Raw genomic sequence first — 16367 nt, 5'->3', positions numbered from 1 at the left:
AAGATACATTACACCAATGCTTTTTCTGATATTCAATGATTCTCTCACCATATTCTGGGAGAAGCCCCACTTGGCCATGGTGTATGATGATGCTTTGCTAATCACATTGAATTCTGTGGATCATAACAGACACTGAATGAGCTTTGTAGCTCCTGATCATTAGTTTTAGTTGTCAGTTTGACAGGGTCTAGAACCACTTGGGAGATGGGAATCTGGATGTCCCTGTGATAATTGATGTGTGAAGACCATATTAATCAGGGGCTGTGGCCATTCCCATCATGAGGAGCCTTGACTGGAGCACACCAAAGGGCCCTGAGCAGCAGCTGGCACTCTCTGCTCATTTGCTTGCTAGCTTGCTCTCCCTTCTCCCTTCCTCTCTCCCTCCCTCTCTCTTTCTCTCTTTCTTGCTTGCTCTTGCTCTCACTCTCACTCTCTTGCTCTCCCTCCCCATGACTACCAGCATGATCTGAGCAGTTGCTTCAGGCTCTTGCCACCTTGACTTTTCTACAACAATGGATTTCTTCCTTGAACCCTGAGCCAAAACAAACTTTCCTTTGCTTAAGTTTCCTTTTTAAGGCATTTAAATTTTATTTTATTTTTCTCTGTGTGTGCATGGGTCCATAGGCCAGAAAGGCAACTTGTGGGAGTTGCTTTTCTCTCTTTCCACCATTTGAGCCCCAGGGAGGCTTGGGAGCAAGAGTCTTACACCAACTGAATGATTTTGTTGGCCCCTCATACGGCTTTTGTCAGGAAAGAAACTAAAGCATAGGTACACAATAAAGGCTCAATTCCTGGCTGGGCCACTTGAGCATGTGTGTGACCTTGGTCATGTCATCTGCCTCAAAAATCACTGGAGGAAAATTATGCCTACTCTGAAAGCTGCAGCAAGAATTACAAGATACCTAATGCCAGCTTCATGCTATACAAGTTGCAGATGGAGGATATTTATATTGACAGCCACTGTTCACTTTAGAATTATCATCCATCTGCTATATTTATCATCTTAAGCTTTTATAGCTTCAAGAGTGACTGACCCTAATTTTAATAGATGTGGGGGCTATTTTTATTGAATTATCTTGATAAGTAAACAATATTCATCTTATTACCGTTAATGTTTTCTTGCAGCTCACTTTTTCCTCAAATCAGAACCTTGAAGATTGAGAGATATTGGGGTAGCATTGATTGGCTTGACCTTGTGCTTCAGCCTCTGGGAAGCCCCAAGCCCCTAAAGAGCATAGGGTGGCAGGAATATCTATGTATTGGAGGATGTGGAATGATGCTTTTTTGTTGTTTTTGCTTTGGAATTTGGTGTAAGCCTCATGACCAATAATAAGCAGTTTAAAACAGTGACATTAAACACAAAAGAGCAAAGTGCAACAACCTTCCTGTCCAGAAGTTATAAAGAGATACCCAGCTATACCCTCACCATACCCTCCCAACACCACACTCCTTTCATAGACTATAGGGTGGGGCTTTACCTTACAGCCACCTCTCTCATAAACCAAGGGAGGAAGGCAGCAATTTTGTATGATGGAAGTGGAAAGTGGTCTGAAAGAAGAAGAGTTAGAATCCTTAGGCCCTAGAGAAGACACTTTTCGGTTCTCATGGAAGCTCTAGAATTGATGGGAATAAAATCAGACTCCTCCCTTCTTTGAGCATTGCCTCTATGGTTCTATACTCTAGGGGAAGAAGGCAAAATAGGAACACTAGAGAGACAGAGAGAGAGATGAGGTAACCCATCCTTCCCTCTTTCTGAGGAAACAGTGGTCATAATACATCTTCTGCAGTTGTCTCCAGTTTGAGTTTATGTGGATTCAGAAACAATGTTTCGTGGAGCATGGTGTAGCATGTATGAAGGTTTTACCACTAATCTTTGGAATTTGTTGATTGTATTATTTTATTCTGGATGGGATGGGGACTTGATTTTTTTATTGGCTAATGTTGCCATGTTCCCTTAATATTTATGGATCATTTCGCCAAGACTAGAGAACAGGACAGTAGTGAGGATGAAATTGTATTCATAATAGCATTCACTTAGATGGCAGTTCAATGCCCTGAGTCAAATTATGCTACATCTGCTCCCTGCCAAACACACACCATCACATCACAGATGGTTCAGCAAAGCTTACAGTAGTGAAGAAAAGGTCCCAAGGGGCCAGTGAGAGAAACTTGCCCTATTTTTGAAGACCCTTAAGTATTTTATTTTGTCTTTCTCTCACTCTTCTCATATAAATCTGTTCTCTAGAATAAAAGCTTTTTTTATGCTGGCCTAGTATCCTCCTTGAGAAAAGAAACCCCTGAAGATGCTATCTGTAGGGGTTCAGGACTTTCCTCCCTCTCTGTTTTCCTTTATTTTTTTTCCTTCTGGACTTCCAAGGTCTCATTCTTATGTTCTTTGACCTTCTAGAAGAGAAAGAGGTCTAAATGTTTTGTGTCTCTATCTTGCCTGAGACTCTAGACAGAACTCAGAAAAAAGAGCAATCCCCATCCTCCGCTCCCCATCCCCACCATCAGGTTCTATCACAGCTACTTACGGAGGACCCAGTACACCTGCACAGCCACAAGCATCCCCTCCCCCTACACAGCCATCAGAGGTTTTTGCTAACCACAGCACTAGCATAATGCTCTTATGATGGAATCCATCACGCACAAGGAAGAAAATTAGTCCACATTTTAACACCATCTTCCCGGGCCTGAGATTCTATTCTAAATTATATTCATCAAAGGCTCTCTAGGTTCTCTGCTAGGCACATACCTTACTGCAGTTCTTGGAGGGGTGGGAGGAATGAGGTGATATAATCTCCCATAAATGGAAGAAAAGAGGAGGTGCAGGCACAGATAGGTGAAGTAATACATTCCTGGTCATCCAGCTAGCAAATGTCCTGCTTGAAATAAAAACCAGATTCTCTTTGGCTTTAAGGCCCATATCTTTTTTACTAAATTCTAATGACTACTCTCACTTCATTGAGCTCAGCAATTTGAATTCCTCCTTTTTATCCCTCTGGAGAAAAGAGAGAATGAGACACATATCATTTCAAGTAGAAACCCATAAATATGTAAATAAAATATAACACGCAATCGACCCTCAGGTGAAGGGAATAGAAAGAGAGCCCTTCAAATCTGCAGTGGAGCGGGCAACTCTGACCACAAGAAGTGAGTTTCCTCTTGGGGAATTGGAACCTTGCTGGATCACGATGAAGGGGACTCCTAGGCAGTGGGAGCTTTGATTTACAGGAACAGGCAATCACACAGGGGAGGGGCAGTCACTCAGCTCACTGGATGGATTGATGAACCTCTAACAGTGATGTGAAGATAGCCACCTGGGGTCTGGCTTGAGCTGGGGCTTGAGAATGGAGGGGAGAGGCCTCAAGGGCAGAGGAGACAACAATTTGCAGTTCTAACTCCCTGGTTTTGAGATGAAGAGACATGCCTGAAGAGAGCAAAGCCAAGGCCTACACCTGGGTGTCCTGTGGAAGCAGGTCTTGGGTGGCAATGTGGCAGAGTCTTTTCTGTGTGGTGTCAGACGATTCCTTCCAGAAGCCAGCAAGCTAGTGGTGAGGAAGTTAAAACTGATCCCTACAGCAGAACTGTAGAGCCAGGCTGAGTCAATATGAGGCCTCTTGCTTTTCCCAATTAATGAACTTGGTAACCTTCCTCAGTGCCATTGCCCTCCGGGCTCTTTACAAACTCCAAATAATTAATGCAGGAGGCTGCCTTCTAGTGGTGCTTTTTCTCCTTTTGATATAAGGTATTGCTGCATAGCCAAGGCTGCCCTTTAATTGCCATAGCCTCTGATGTGCTGGAATTACAGATATGTCCCACAATGCCCAACTAACAATATGTACTTGGAACATAAAGGGCTTTTCCTGTGTGTGCTACCAACCTGAGTTCTACAGCAATTAAATTAACACTAGGTAGAGAAAACAATAACTGCTCAGGTACTTCTTCAGGGAAATGGTCTCCCGGGACAGTGTGGCCTTCCCTTTAGAGGCAAGGTTCAAAGAGAAGTGTCCATTGTACAGCATCTCTAACCTCCCATCGCTACCTACATGTCCTCTGTCTGGGAAATGCTAGAGGAAACACCCAATGTTCCAGATAAAAAAACATCCCCAAATGCAGACTCCACTGTGAGTATCATGTTCTGAAAATCGAGTTCCCCATGAGATGATGAAGAGCAAGAGAATATGGCCCACTTTCTTGGTGGGTGTTGGTACTGAAAATGAGCAGGCCAGTAGTCTTGTCTGTATGCAACAGCACCCAAGAATAACATCCATAACACTATGAACAGATAGTGATTTGTTTCATTACAGGTGTCTAAAGAACATTTTGAGCCTTTCCAAACACTTAGATATACATCAATGTCTTTGCCCCTCGGCCTTTATCTCAGGGAGGATGATGAATGATTAAAATGAGGTAAAGGAACAAAATGATGAATTAAAAATGAATGAAGCATTTTTAAGAGGAAAGCATGAAGACACAGAGAATTAAATCGATTTTATCAGTGCCAAGCAGGCCCCTACCCTAATGTCCAGGCGAAGCTGGTGAAGTTCTCATGGACAAAGCTCAAATATCTTAAGCTCCAGACTAATATATCCCCATTGCCTGCTATTCATCTTCCCCTAAACACATCATATTCACTCCCTTAACCACCTTCAGCATTTCCCATCTCAGAATGTGGTTCTCCCTTTCCTGTCTCAATCACCTATACCACAAGCCTGAGACGTCATCTTAGACCCCCTTCTTCCATACCCCCATTTATAGATCCCTGTGAACCTGTCTATGGTAAAACTATCTAAAAGTGTGCTCTGAACTCCTTCCTGCCTATTGAACTGGCATGCTCTACAGCCAAACTCTTACTAACTCCACCCTCAAGGATCACACTTGACTTCTACTATGTCAAGACTTTATCCTGTCAGTGACTTGTCACACCCAGTAGAACAAGAATACACGCTCACCTCCCCTGCCCTCGATGACTTGGTTGCCCTGGTATCCTTTTGAAGCTTCGTTGAGCTTAGCCATGGCCAAACTTCTGTCCTCGCCTGTCCTGTCCTTTAGAACAGTTTGGCTCACCAAAGAGAATGAGTAAGTGTTTGATATAAAGGACAGATGCAGCCATTCATTTTTAGCTGGTCTCCAGAGTTACTACCCAACCCCATACTTGGGAGGACACTTGTGAGCAGAGGAGCCACCCCCAACCCTGGGTTAGAAACTCCGGAAGCAGTGTTCCAGAGCTCCTTAGAGGCAAGAGACTCAGCTCCAAGCACTTCTACACTCTGTGGCCTTGAGCCAATTACCTGAGTGCTCCTCCTGTCTACCTCTCAGAGCTGACTTAAAGGTCAAGTTACACAATCAGTGGGTCTACTCCCAAAAAGGAAGCCAATGTGCCACCGCTGCCTATGTGTGCATGTGACTCTGTGACTCTACTTCTGGTAGCTAGGCTTCACCCTGGTACCTTCTGATTCACTGGGTGAAGAAAGACTAGGTCTGGGCCTACTTAATTCTTAACTAATTAAGAGGTTAATTCTTTTGGGTTGCAGTGACACACTACCATGGAGTAGGTTATTTATAAACAGAACTTTCCTTTTTCCAGTTCTGGGAAAGGCCTGATGCTGGCTCATAGACCTATCTTCTCATTGTGCCCTCCCATTGTGAACAGAGCAAGAGAGAACTCTGAGGTCTCTTGTATAATGGTGTAAAATCTACCTGTAACCTAGTCGTTCCAAAGGCTCCATCTCTTGCACCATCACATGGAGACCTGGGTTTCAGCCTAAGAATTGAGATAAATAAAAGTGTCTAGTCTCTGGCACTACTGATTCTCGCATTTCTCACACTAAGAAACAGAGGCTTCTACAGCCATTGTTGCTTGCTTGCTGACCCTGTGTCACTCCACAAAGCACACTATTTCAATGCCCAAACTTCATGTTTATATCACAGCCCCCTTTTCCCTGTTTCTAGAATCTTTACCAAGTCTGTAAATTCCTCTGGGCAGAAATTATACTTTCCACCCTCTGCACTCTCTCATTTTCTGTTTTGCAAAATAATGAGTACATCTCCAGTGTTATTAATAATAGAATAGGGAAAGGGGAGAAAACTCCAAATACCAATGGTAATAAAGAGCATCTACAAATGAATATCAGCGCTGGATTCTCTTAAAAATTAATTATGAAGCAAAGAACATTCTGCCATCAGTGGTGATGGGAAAAAGATTATTTTCTTTATGACACATTTTGTAGAATGTAGGTTATTTGAGATTTAAGTCTAACTTACTTAAACACCAATATTTCTGGAAATATAATACCACAAACAGCATTTCAACTCAAAATTCTTATAGTGATAGTCAGAGCATTGTGTCTGTCACATGTAAAATCCATTATATAGTCGTGGCAACTGTTTGCAATAGGTTATAAATTTTTATTGAGATGATCATCTCACAATTGAATTGCTAACTGCATTATATGATCATGAGCAAATAAGTCCATAGGGGCTTTGAAAGTGCTTTGAATATCATTTCTAAAGATCAAAGCCCCTCCAAACCCTTCCATTTACCTTGTGGAAAAAAGAGAAGTCTTGTCAACAGGTTCAAATCAATTATTTTTATGGATGACTATTACATTGCAGAGCTGAGGTAAGGTATTACCTGGCTTAATAATGCACCCTTATGTCCTTTGAAAGCAGTCAGCTTCCTAATCAGGTTTCAGTGAGGAATTTTACCAAAGACCTGTTTAGAAAATGGCCTCCCTGTTCATCATAGCAGTTCAATAACTTTCAAAGGAGTGAGCCCGAGCCATGGAAATGTTAGTGATCCTTGGCTTCTACACTATCAGGTGCAATGCTGAGGCACTTGAGAGTGGCAGCTGTCAGTTCTGTTCTGACGCTCAAATTGGTTCACGAACAACTGGAAACTCAAGTTTGTTCCAAAACAATTCATCTATGAGGGAGCAATGTTTGCACAGAGCAAATACTACGTCTGCTCATATGCTATTGTGCTCACCAGAAGAGTAAGTGAAGTAAAAAATCTAAGGCACACAGAAACACACACACACACACACACACACACACATGCATGCATGCACGCATGCACACCACACTGGCTCACATGGCCACAAACACCCCTCCAGTATCTGATGGTTCCTTTCCACCTATTTCAGATGGCCTTTTCCTGTTTTCCAGGAACTCACAGGCAGCAACTGCTTACCTGTACTTGTAAAAGCAAATATCAAACTTTTCTTGAGGTGTTTGCTATCTGTATTATAGTGTTTTGCACATTCTGATCCACTTGACATCTAAAACTGTGCTCCCGTGCTCACATGTCACTAAGGCTGTGAGTAGTGCCCCATATACTCAGCTGTGCTTCATGTTGCTGCACTTAAGCATTCTTTGTTCCCTCCTCAGAAGTGTCTTTGACTCATTTTCCCTCAGAAACCAGTGCTGGATACTAAGCCCCACAGCAGCACAGCAGCCCTGAGCTCAGTATATCAGTGGCACACACCTCTCTGTCCATTATGGTGTAACCAAGGATCCAGGGCTCTGGAGCAGAACCTGGACCACTGGCCAATTCAGAGAGCTTGTATAAAGTTAGAAAATACTGATTCTCTCTCCCTTCATGTATGCATGGAACAAAAGTACTTAAAGGGAAAGTTTTTGAGGATGATAAGACGATAATATGAGTTTTACAAAATGAACATCAGTCTCCTTTAATTGCATGAGTTCCATTCAGAGATCCAATCTTAGCCAACAGGCAAAGCCTAGTGGCCTCAGGGATATAGCTGTGTGTAGACAACCCTCCCAGTCACACCCAAAGTCAGCAGCTCTTAAGCAGAAACATCTGGGAAACAGCCAGAGCCAGAAACCCACAGTTAAAGTAGAATCTATAGTTCCCCAGAGGGACTGTGCCAAATCAGACTCTTAGGCAGAAACCAGGATCCCCCAGAGGATATGGAGCCAGATAGTTCTGAGGGACCAAGGAAATTTCAGAATCAATTCTGAGAAACTGTCAGAGCCAGGAAGCAGTAAAGATGTAGCAGGTAGTAGGATCTCGGAGACAAAACTAGAATCAGGAACAACCAGGGTAATGACCAGATCCAGTGGTCACAAGCCAAACAAACTATGCATATTAGATATACAAACAGAACCAGAAGCCTGCAGACATGTGGTCTACATGGGAATTTGAGAGCTACAGTCAGAGGCAGCCTCCCTCAGAGCCACACAAATGGCACTGGGATTCCTCACAATGACTGAGCCGGTGTCCCATCAGAAATGCAATCTGACGCCATCAGCATCTCCATGAACCAACCGAAGGCAGATGGTTCTTAGAATCACAGCCAGAACTGAGAGTTTTGAATCTAAGCAAACCCTTGACTCTCTTTATAAAAGGAAGGAGATTTATACCAAAGAAACCAGGAAGGGCTTGTGTCCAAAAGGCAAGAGGAGGGCCAGTGAGCAGAACAGCACAGCATCTGGAGAGATCTCCTTACCGGCACACTTGGTCCTCGTGGTGAGCGGAGGTCCTGGTGGTCCTGTGCCTCCCTCTCCTGGTCGTGTGAGCAACACCCGGATCTCGTATTCCACATCAGGGTCCAGATGCCAGAGCTTATAGTTGGGAGAGTCCACAATGTGGGTCTCAGCCCAGGTGCCTGTAGTGGTGCGGTACTCTACCTCCTTCAGAATGATGGGGCCATCCCCAATAATGGAGTTGGCATTTGGCTTAATCCACAGGTAGGTGGCCCCCACTGCCAGCAGTTCTGGGGGGGCAATGGGTGTGGGAGGCTCTGTAAGAAAGCAAGCAAACAAAGGAATTTCAGCCTTGAGTTGTTTATAAAGTCGAATCTAAGCATATAAGGAAAAGTGGCTAAAATCTCAACAAAACCATAGAAGGCTGTCGAGATGGCTGAGCAGGTAAAGAAGCTTGCTGCCAACCACAACACAGTGAGATGGATTCATGGGGCCCACAGGGTTGTAGGAAAGAACTGACTCCTAAGACTGTCCCTGACCTCCCCTTGTAGTATGTGACATGTGTGTGTGTGTGTGTGTGTGTGTGTTCCCATTTAGTCTTACTTGTGTGAATGTGTGGCTAGGGATGACTGGTTTGAACTGTGTAACCTACCAGGGAGGGATGGGTCCCCCTATCTCAGCAGCCATTGACTGTCTGTCTCTAGTCTTCATTTAGAGGTGGAGCCTTGTGAGATATTTTTTTCCTATCCACGATGGCATATCATCTGGTGTGGTCATTATGTGGGTTTTGTTTAAGAGACCATGTCCTTGATATTTCATGGGTGCAGCTCTCTCATATATAAAACACACTGGCTCACCTCTGATATCCTCATTCTGTGGCTCTTCCAGCTCCTCGCCTATGATCTACTCTGAGCCTTAGTGGTACAGGTTGTGTTATAGATAGACGTGCCAGTTGGGTTTGGATACCCCATCGTCTGTTCTCTGCATTTTTTAAATACCAGTTACAGGTATGCTAGTTTGTTCTATGTCAACTTGACACAAGCTAGAGTCATCAGAGAGGAAGGACCCCCTCAATTAAGAAAATGCCTCCATAAAATCAGGCAGCAGGCAAGCCTATAGGGCATTTTCTTAATTAACATTTGCTGTGGGAAGGTCCAGTCCATTGTAGGCAGGGCCAATCCTGGGCTGGTGGCCCTGGGTTCTATAAGGAAGCAGATAAGCCAATAAACAGCACCTCTTCATGGCCTCTGCATCAGATTCTGACTCCAGGATTCTGCCCTCCTTGAGTTCCTGTCCTGACTTTTTTCATTGATGAACTGCAAGGTAGGAGAATAAGCCAAACAAGCCCTTTCCTCCCAACTTTGGTCGTGGTGCTTCATCACGGCAATAGAAACCGATCATCTCCATCTGCTGCAAAAAGAATTTCCTTTGATAGGGTGTGAGAGCAAAACTTACTTGTGGGCATAATGAAAAGTATACAGAATATAGTTAAGTGCTATACTGGTCTAGAAGGGTAGCCATAACAGATTCTCCTCTAGAGTCCATGATCTCACCACCCATGGGTAGCTGGATAGGTTTACAGTACCAGCCAAGAAGTCTTGCCTATGAAGGAGCCTCGTGCTCAGTTAGACAGCTGATGGTTAATCCCAAGTAATCACTGATACTATTGCACCACTGGGGACACCTAGGCACGTCGGTCATTGTCATGGTTAGTAGGTAGCTTGGTGAAACCACTGATTGCTTTTCTATTGTGGCAGCTTGCACGGGATCTCTGGATGCTGTGAGAGCTATTCCTCAGGAGGATGAGGCTCTCAGCTGGTTCCACCACAGATCCCACACACCACGAGCAGAAGTCCTCTGCAGACGCTGCTCTGAACACAGAAAAGGGTCATACAACAAGAATTCAGATTCTCCCTCACCCTGACAGGTTCCTGCCATCAGAGAGTGCCCTTGGCCACCAAGAGCCCAGCAGGAATCAAGGGCCAAAGGAAAGGTTACACCAAGTTACCTGATAACTGATCTATGAGGGACCTTCCTTAGGCAATATATACTTAACCAAATAGACCCAACCAAATTCCCAGAGCCATAATAGTGAAAGGAAACCCATAACTCCATGCAGGGTTTCCATATGTAGGCCAGGCTAGCTGCACACTCACTATGTACCCCAATTTGGGGATTATAGGTAGGTATGCATTGCCATACTTTACCAAATGGCTATTTGTTTCTTTTAAGATTTGTTTTCACATTTGTCCTTCTGAATGAGGATTGAGCATATTCCCTAGGGTCTTCTGTGTTGTTTAGCTTCTTTAGGAGTATAGATTTCCGTATGTTTATCCTATATTACATGGTTAATATCTACTTGTGAGTGAGTATATACCATGTGTGTCTTTCTGCTTCTGGGTTACCTCACTTGATGATCTTTTTCTAGTTCCCACCATTTGCATGCAAATTTCAGGATTTCCTTGTTTTTAATAACTGCGTAGTATTCCATTGTGTAAATGTGTACAATTTCTGTATCCATTCCTCCATTGAGGGACATCTGGGTTGTTTCCAACTTCTGGCTATTACAAACAGAGCTGCTTTGAACATGGTTGAGCAAATCTTAAGGTAGCACTATTCCCAGTTTTCTGAGAAAGCACCAATGTGATAGACATTGGAAGCAGGAGAAGTCAGGGACCAGGACAGGCGCTTCCCACAAGCAGACTCTGAAAGACTCTACTGGTCAAGGTATTGAAGCAGAGACTGAGAATAATAGCCAAACTTTTGGCAGAGTTCAGGGAGTCTGAGAAAAGAAGGGGGAGATAAAAAGGCCTGGAGGGGACAGGAGCTCCAAAAGGAGACCAACAGAGCCATGAACACTGAGCCCTAGGGTCCCTGAAAAGAATGCTATCCCAACCAGGGTAGTGCATGGAGAGGACCTAAAACCCCTGCTCAGATGTAGCCCATACACTGTCTCCAAGTGGGATCCCTAGTAAGGGGAACATGGACTTTCGCTGGCATGAACTCAGTGGCAGGCTCTCTGATCACCACCCCCTGGAGGGTGCAGCCTTGCCAGGCCACAGAGGAAAACAATACAACCAGTCCTGATGAGACCTGATAGGTTAGGGTCAAATAGGAAGACCTCACCTATCAGTGGACTAGGGGAGGGGCATAGAGGGAAGAGGGTGGGGTTGGGAGGAGACAAGGGAGGGGAACACAGTCGAAATACGAATTGAATAAGTTGTAATAAATGATAATAAAAAAAATTTAAGATTTTCTTTTCAGAATTTATTTCATTTTCTGAATTCTTTTTTTTACCTGGAGCTGGAGAGATAGCTCAGTGGTTAAGAGCATTTGTCTGCTCTTGAAAAGGAGTTGAGTTCAAGTCCCAGCACCTGCACAGTGGCTCATAGCCATCCATAACCCCAGTTTCAAGGGATCTGACTAACATCCTTGGATACCAGGCACACAAGTGGTACGCAAACACACTCCAGGTTAAACATTCTTACACATAAAATAAAATAAATAAATCTTTTTAATTTAAATATTTTATTGAATATTCATACATGCATATTATATTCATGGGACTTGCCCAAGGTCAACCAGAATTCCAGCATGGATGTGGGAGGAGCCCATGAAGTATGACCCATATCTGAGGTATATCAACTAGGAGAGGGAGGGTCACTGTTTCTCAGGCATGAGGACTCTGAGATCCAATGCGTGGTCCAAAGGTTTTTTTTTTTTATTTTTGATTGTGCACAATTGTGTGAGTGTGTACACGTGAGTGCAGGTGCCTGCAGAGTCCAGAAGAGAACATCAGATCTCCTAGGCTTGGAGTCACAAGTAGTTGTGAGCTGCCTGGTGTGGACAAGAACAGGAAGTACTCTTAGTGAATGAACTCTCTCCAGTATCCCCACGCCCACTTTTTTCGTTTGTTTTTGTTTTTTAAACAAACTTGATTTGTTTGTTATTTTTATTTGTGACAAACAGAGGAGTGGAGCAACAATCACAAAAGGAAGGACAGAGAGAGCATGTCCTCTCCTAGCAGCCAAAATAACAGCCCTGGACAATTCTGCACAGTCTAATCCAGTTCTCATTCACACATTTACATCATTTCCTCTGGTTTCAATGACACATAGGCCAGATGTAGATGTGATTTGCTTCCCTTACTTTAACCATACTAATAGTGCCTGTTGCAAGCTACAAGGGGGTTACTATCTTTTCTAGGTATTGAATAACTCTCAACTTATCCTTCTAATTATTCTCCCATTGTTGGACAATGGGTTATTCTAAGTTCAGCTATGGTAAATAATTCTGTCACAGACAGCTCTATACAAATTATTTCAGGCCTTCTTGTCTGAGTCTGACACTGTTTTATGACCAAAGACCAGAAATGCAGTTATCTGTCAAAGGGAATGAAGAAGTCCTTGAATCCTCCAGCAGAATGTAGCGGTGACAGGGTGAAAAGCCGGATGCAGATTTCTTTAAGAATGCCTTACTGGGAGTCTCTGGCTACACCAATGAGCAAATGAAGGCCTGGGTTTAGAAACTCAGGTAGAGACTTTGGGATAGAGCCTCATTCTGTGTCTTTCTTTTAATTAATTACCTTGCATTAAAGAGTCTCCAGGAGCAGGGTAATTTGCTATAAAACAGGGGTGGACAATACACTCTCAGTGTGACTTGAAGTACATCTTGAGGGACAACTTCAGATTGCCTCTATTATAGCTTGCCATTTGGTCAGAGAAGGGAATTAAGCAGATTAGTCAAGCTAGATGCTTTTCTTTACAAAGCCATGGAGGTTATTATTCAAGACCTTGTTATCTCAAAGGTGTTTGCAAATTGATTTTGGGATAATTTGTTCCAGGTAGAGGAGTTAAGTTGGCAGGCAGATAATTTCTGAAATCATCCTTTGTGCATTTTAAATATATAGGGCCTCCAGTTGCCATTATCAGCCCTCGGGAGCTCCCATCAGTCTTCAATGAGGCCTCAAGGGTGATATTCTGTAGCTCCGTGATGACGCTGCCTAATTCCTTAATATAATTATTCACAGACCGGCTCTGGACAGGATGGAGAGCAACCCCCTCCTGACGCTGTGGGGCTGAGCAGTGCCTGCATTAAGCTCCTCCATCGACTTCCTACCATGGTTTACTGCTCTCCTATTTCAGGCATTAGCAGTTTTCAATTTCTGACCACCCGAAAGAAAATACAGTATTAATCTTTCCAAACATTTACTCTCCTTTCACGTATTTCTAATGGTAGGTGCACGTACAGTAACAAACATCTTCTTGAGTGTATAAATGTTCCCATCTCTAATGGCTTGCCAGTTCACAGGTTCATGTGCAGTCTAGGCCTTGTGGCTCTTTCTCTCTCTCTGTCTCTCTCTCCTCAAACTTAGACATGTAATTTCACCATAGTGTTTTCTGTTTTAAGTAGCTAAAGGCATTAGACTATTGCTTTTAGTTTTTATTTTGCTTTCTCTTTTCAGTAGCATACTGTTTAAAACTGGTATTATTTAGGAGGCATGTATATAAGTGGTAAAGGGAGAAAGAGGCAGAGATGAGGGAAAGGACCCTCTTGTTAACAAACAATATATCATTTTTGAATGAATAGAAACATTTGCATTAATTTATATCATGAATTCTCTTCTACATCTAAGATGATCTCTCCAGTAGGACCATGCAAGAGTTGCACATGGACTTCTAGCCCAGCTTAGATGATACCCATCTTAAGATCTCAGAGATATCCAGAGAAATAGTGAGTCCCAGAGGGCACTACAGATATATTTAAGTGAAATGAGATAAGTCGGGCATTAGAGCTCCTATCTAGATTCATGACCCTCCTGTTCTATTTCATACTTTAGACATTTATAGAATTAGCCAGAATATCATTAAAGACTGTGTGTACCAAGAGTTTTTAGCTTTGAGTAACACAGAGACCCAAAAATCTGATACAAAACTCTAGGTGTTCTTCTAAGAAGTGGACAAAAGTGCATCGCCCAGAGTTCTGTGAGTTTTTTCAGAAATTTACAAATCTTTCTATTATAGTTCATCTTCCTTGGCAGCTGAAGTGGATTTAGAATCACATAGGAGATGAGAGATACTTCTGGGAATAGGTTTCTAGGGAGGTTTGGCTGAGAGAAGCCCTACCCTGAATATGAGTGGTCATGCAATGGGCTGGGGTCCTGAGGCTTATTCACAAGCATGGAGGGAGGGAAGCAGTTAGGAACCCAGAATTCATATTCCTCTACTTCCTGAAGGTAGGTGCAATATGAGCATATGATTCACGCTCCCATCACCATGTTGTTCCTGTTCTGATAGACTATGGTCCTTAAAGAAAAAGGCAAAATACACCTTTGTACCCTTCAGTTGTCAGGCATTACATCACAACAACAGGATAAATAAATAACAAAATCTTTGAAGGCCATGTGTAAGTCTATGCATTGAAAAGAGAGGAAATATAAGAGAATCTACTGACCAACCACATGTCCTTACTGTACACTTCTTTGAGACTCCAGACTACCCGTTGTTGCACGGACAGAGGCTGGGAATGTAACCAGGAAAGGAACCACAATTCAGCATGTCCAGTTTCTCAGGCTCACAACCTTTGGGTGAAAACAAGCATGTAAATGTTTCCAGAGAACAATAATGAGTAAATGCCCTGGTCCCATGAAAATGAGGCTCCCAACATCCTCATATCTAAAGCACAGAGACAAGGGGCAGATCTATGACATAGCACATAGCCTACATAGGAACCGTCTACAAATGCATGTTCCCAGGGCTAGAGATGTAGGTCAGTTGTTCCATGCATCTAACACAGAGCAGAGTTCACGCCCCACACTATGTAACCTGGAGGCAGTGGCCTTGAACCAATAAGCCCAGACTCAAGAGGCATGGTCAGAAGGGTCAGAAGTGTAAGGTCATCTTTAGATACATAACGAGTTCAAGACAAATTTGGAATGCATAAGACCCCACCTTTAAAAAGGGAAAATGTTTTTAAATCCACCTTTGTTCACACAGAGGACTTCACTAGGATCTTGAGACAAGTAACTTGGCAGACAGAAGTTCTCTGTGAGAGAAATCTATCTTCTGCAAACCTGTGCACCTCACTGCCAGTTAAGGCAGCCTGTACATGGAATCCAGTGGTGAAGATAAACATGGGCCCTGGGCCATGGAATTAGAGGGTGTCAAAGCTGAGAAAAGCAGCAACGACAAACTGTGATGTGGGCCATACTCCAGGAGACAGTCTGTGAAAGGGCCTGTTGATGAGGCAAGGTCTTCCAGGGGCAGTTTAGGGGAGAGGACTATTGGAGTCAAACTTTCCTACTGGTCCCCTAAGTCTGTATTGCTTGTACAGAAATTTGCCAGGCCAGCCAAGTCAACAACTAAAACTGTACATTGTGAAGATTTATTCATTGACTCAAGCACTCATTCCACAAACATTTCTGAGATCCTGGAGTGTTCTACATGTCGATTCAGACAATTAAATAATGGAAACAAGAATATTATTACCTCCAGTGGGCTGACTGCCTGGAAGGGGTCATGAGGAAAACTTCCGGAGCTTGGAAATTTTCTATACCTTGAATAGAGTTATGTAACTGTCCTAGCTTGCCTTCTATTGCTGTAATAAAGACCATGACTAAAAGAAACTTGTGGAGGAAGAAAAAGAAATAAATTCACATTGGAAGTTCCAGATCATCGCTGAGGCACTCAAAGCAAAACCTCAAGACAGGAATCACAAAGGGAAGTGGCTTCCTGGCTCGCTCCCAGTGGCTCACTCAGCTTGTTCTTTCTTCTAGAACTCAGGACTATCTGCACAGGGATGGAACCACCACAGTGGGCTGCCCTCCCACGCCAATCATTAACCAAGAATATGCTCCAGAGACATGCCCACAGAGCCATCTGATAGAAGCATGTTCTCAACTGGGGTCCCTTCTTTCC

The 16367-nt window shown here is 43.4% G+C and overlaps 1 protein-coding gene across 1 annotated transcript in view; it reads right to left on the bottom strand.

Annotated features, from left to right (window-relative positions):
• Window positions 1–16367, bottom strand: part of Ptprt (protein tyrosine phosphatase receptor type T) — an 835658-nt gene that overhangs the window by 602342 nt on the left and 216949 nt on the right. Inside the window, exon 6 of the mRNA XM_055602221.1 lies at window positions 8475–8768. Within this exon, the coding sequence (XP_055458196.1) occupies window positions 8475–8768 (294 nt within the window). The remainder of the gene's footprint in view (window positions 1–8474; window positions 8769–16367) is intronic.

The sequence above is a fragment of the Psammomys obesus genome, unplaced genomic scaffold, assembly GCF_907164565.1.
Source record: "Psammomys obesus unplaced genomic scaffold, mPsaObe1.curated_primary_1811, whole genome shotgun sequence".
Taxonomy (NCBI): Eukaryota; Metazoa; Chordata; class Mammalia; order Rodentia; family Muridae; genus Psammomys; species Psammomys obesus.
This window is presented reverse-complemented; position numbering and strand designations above follow the sequence as displayed.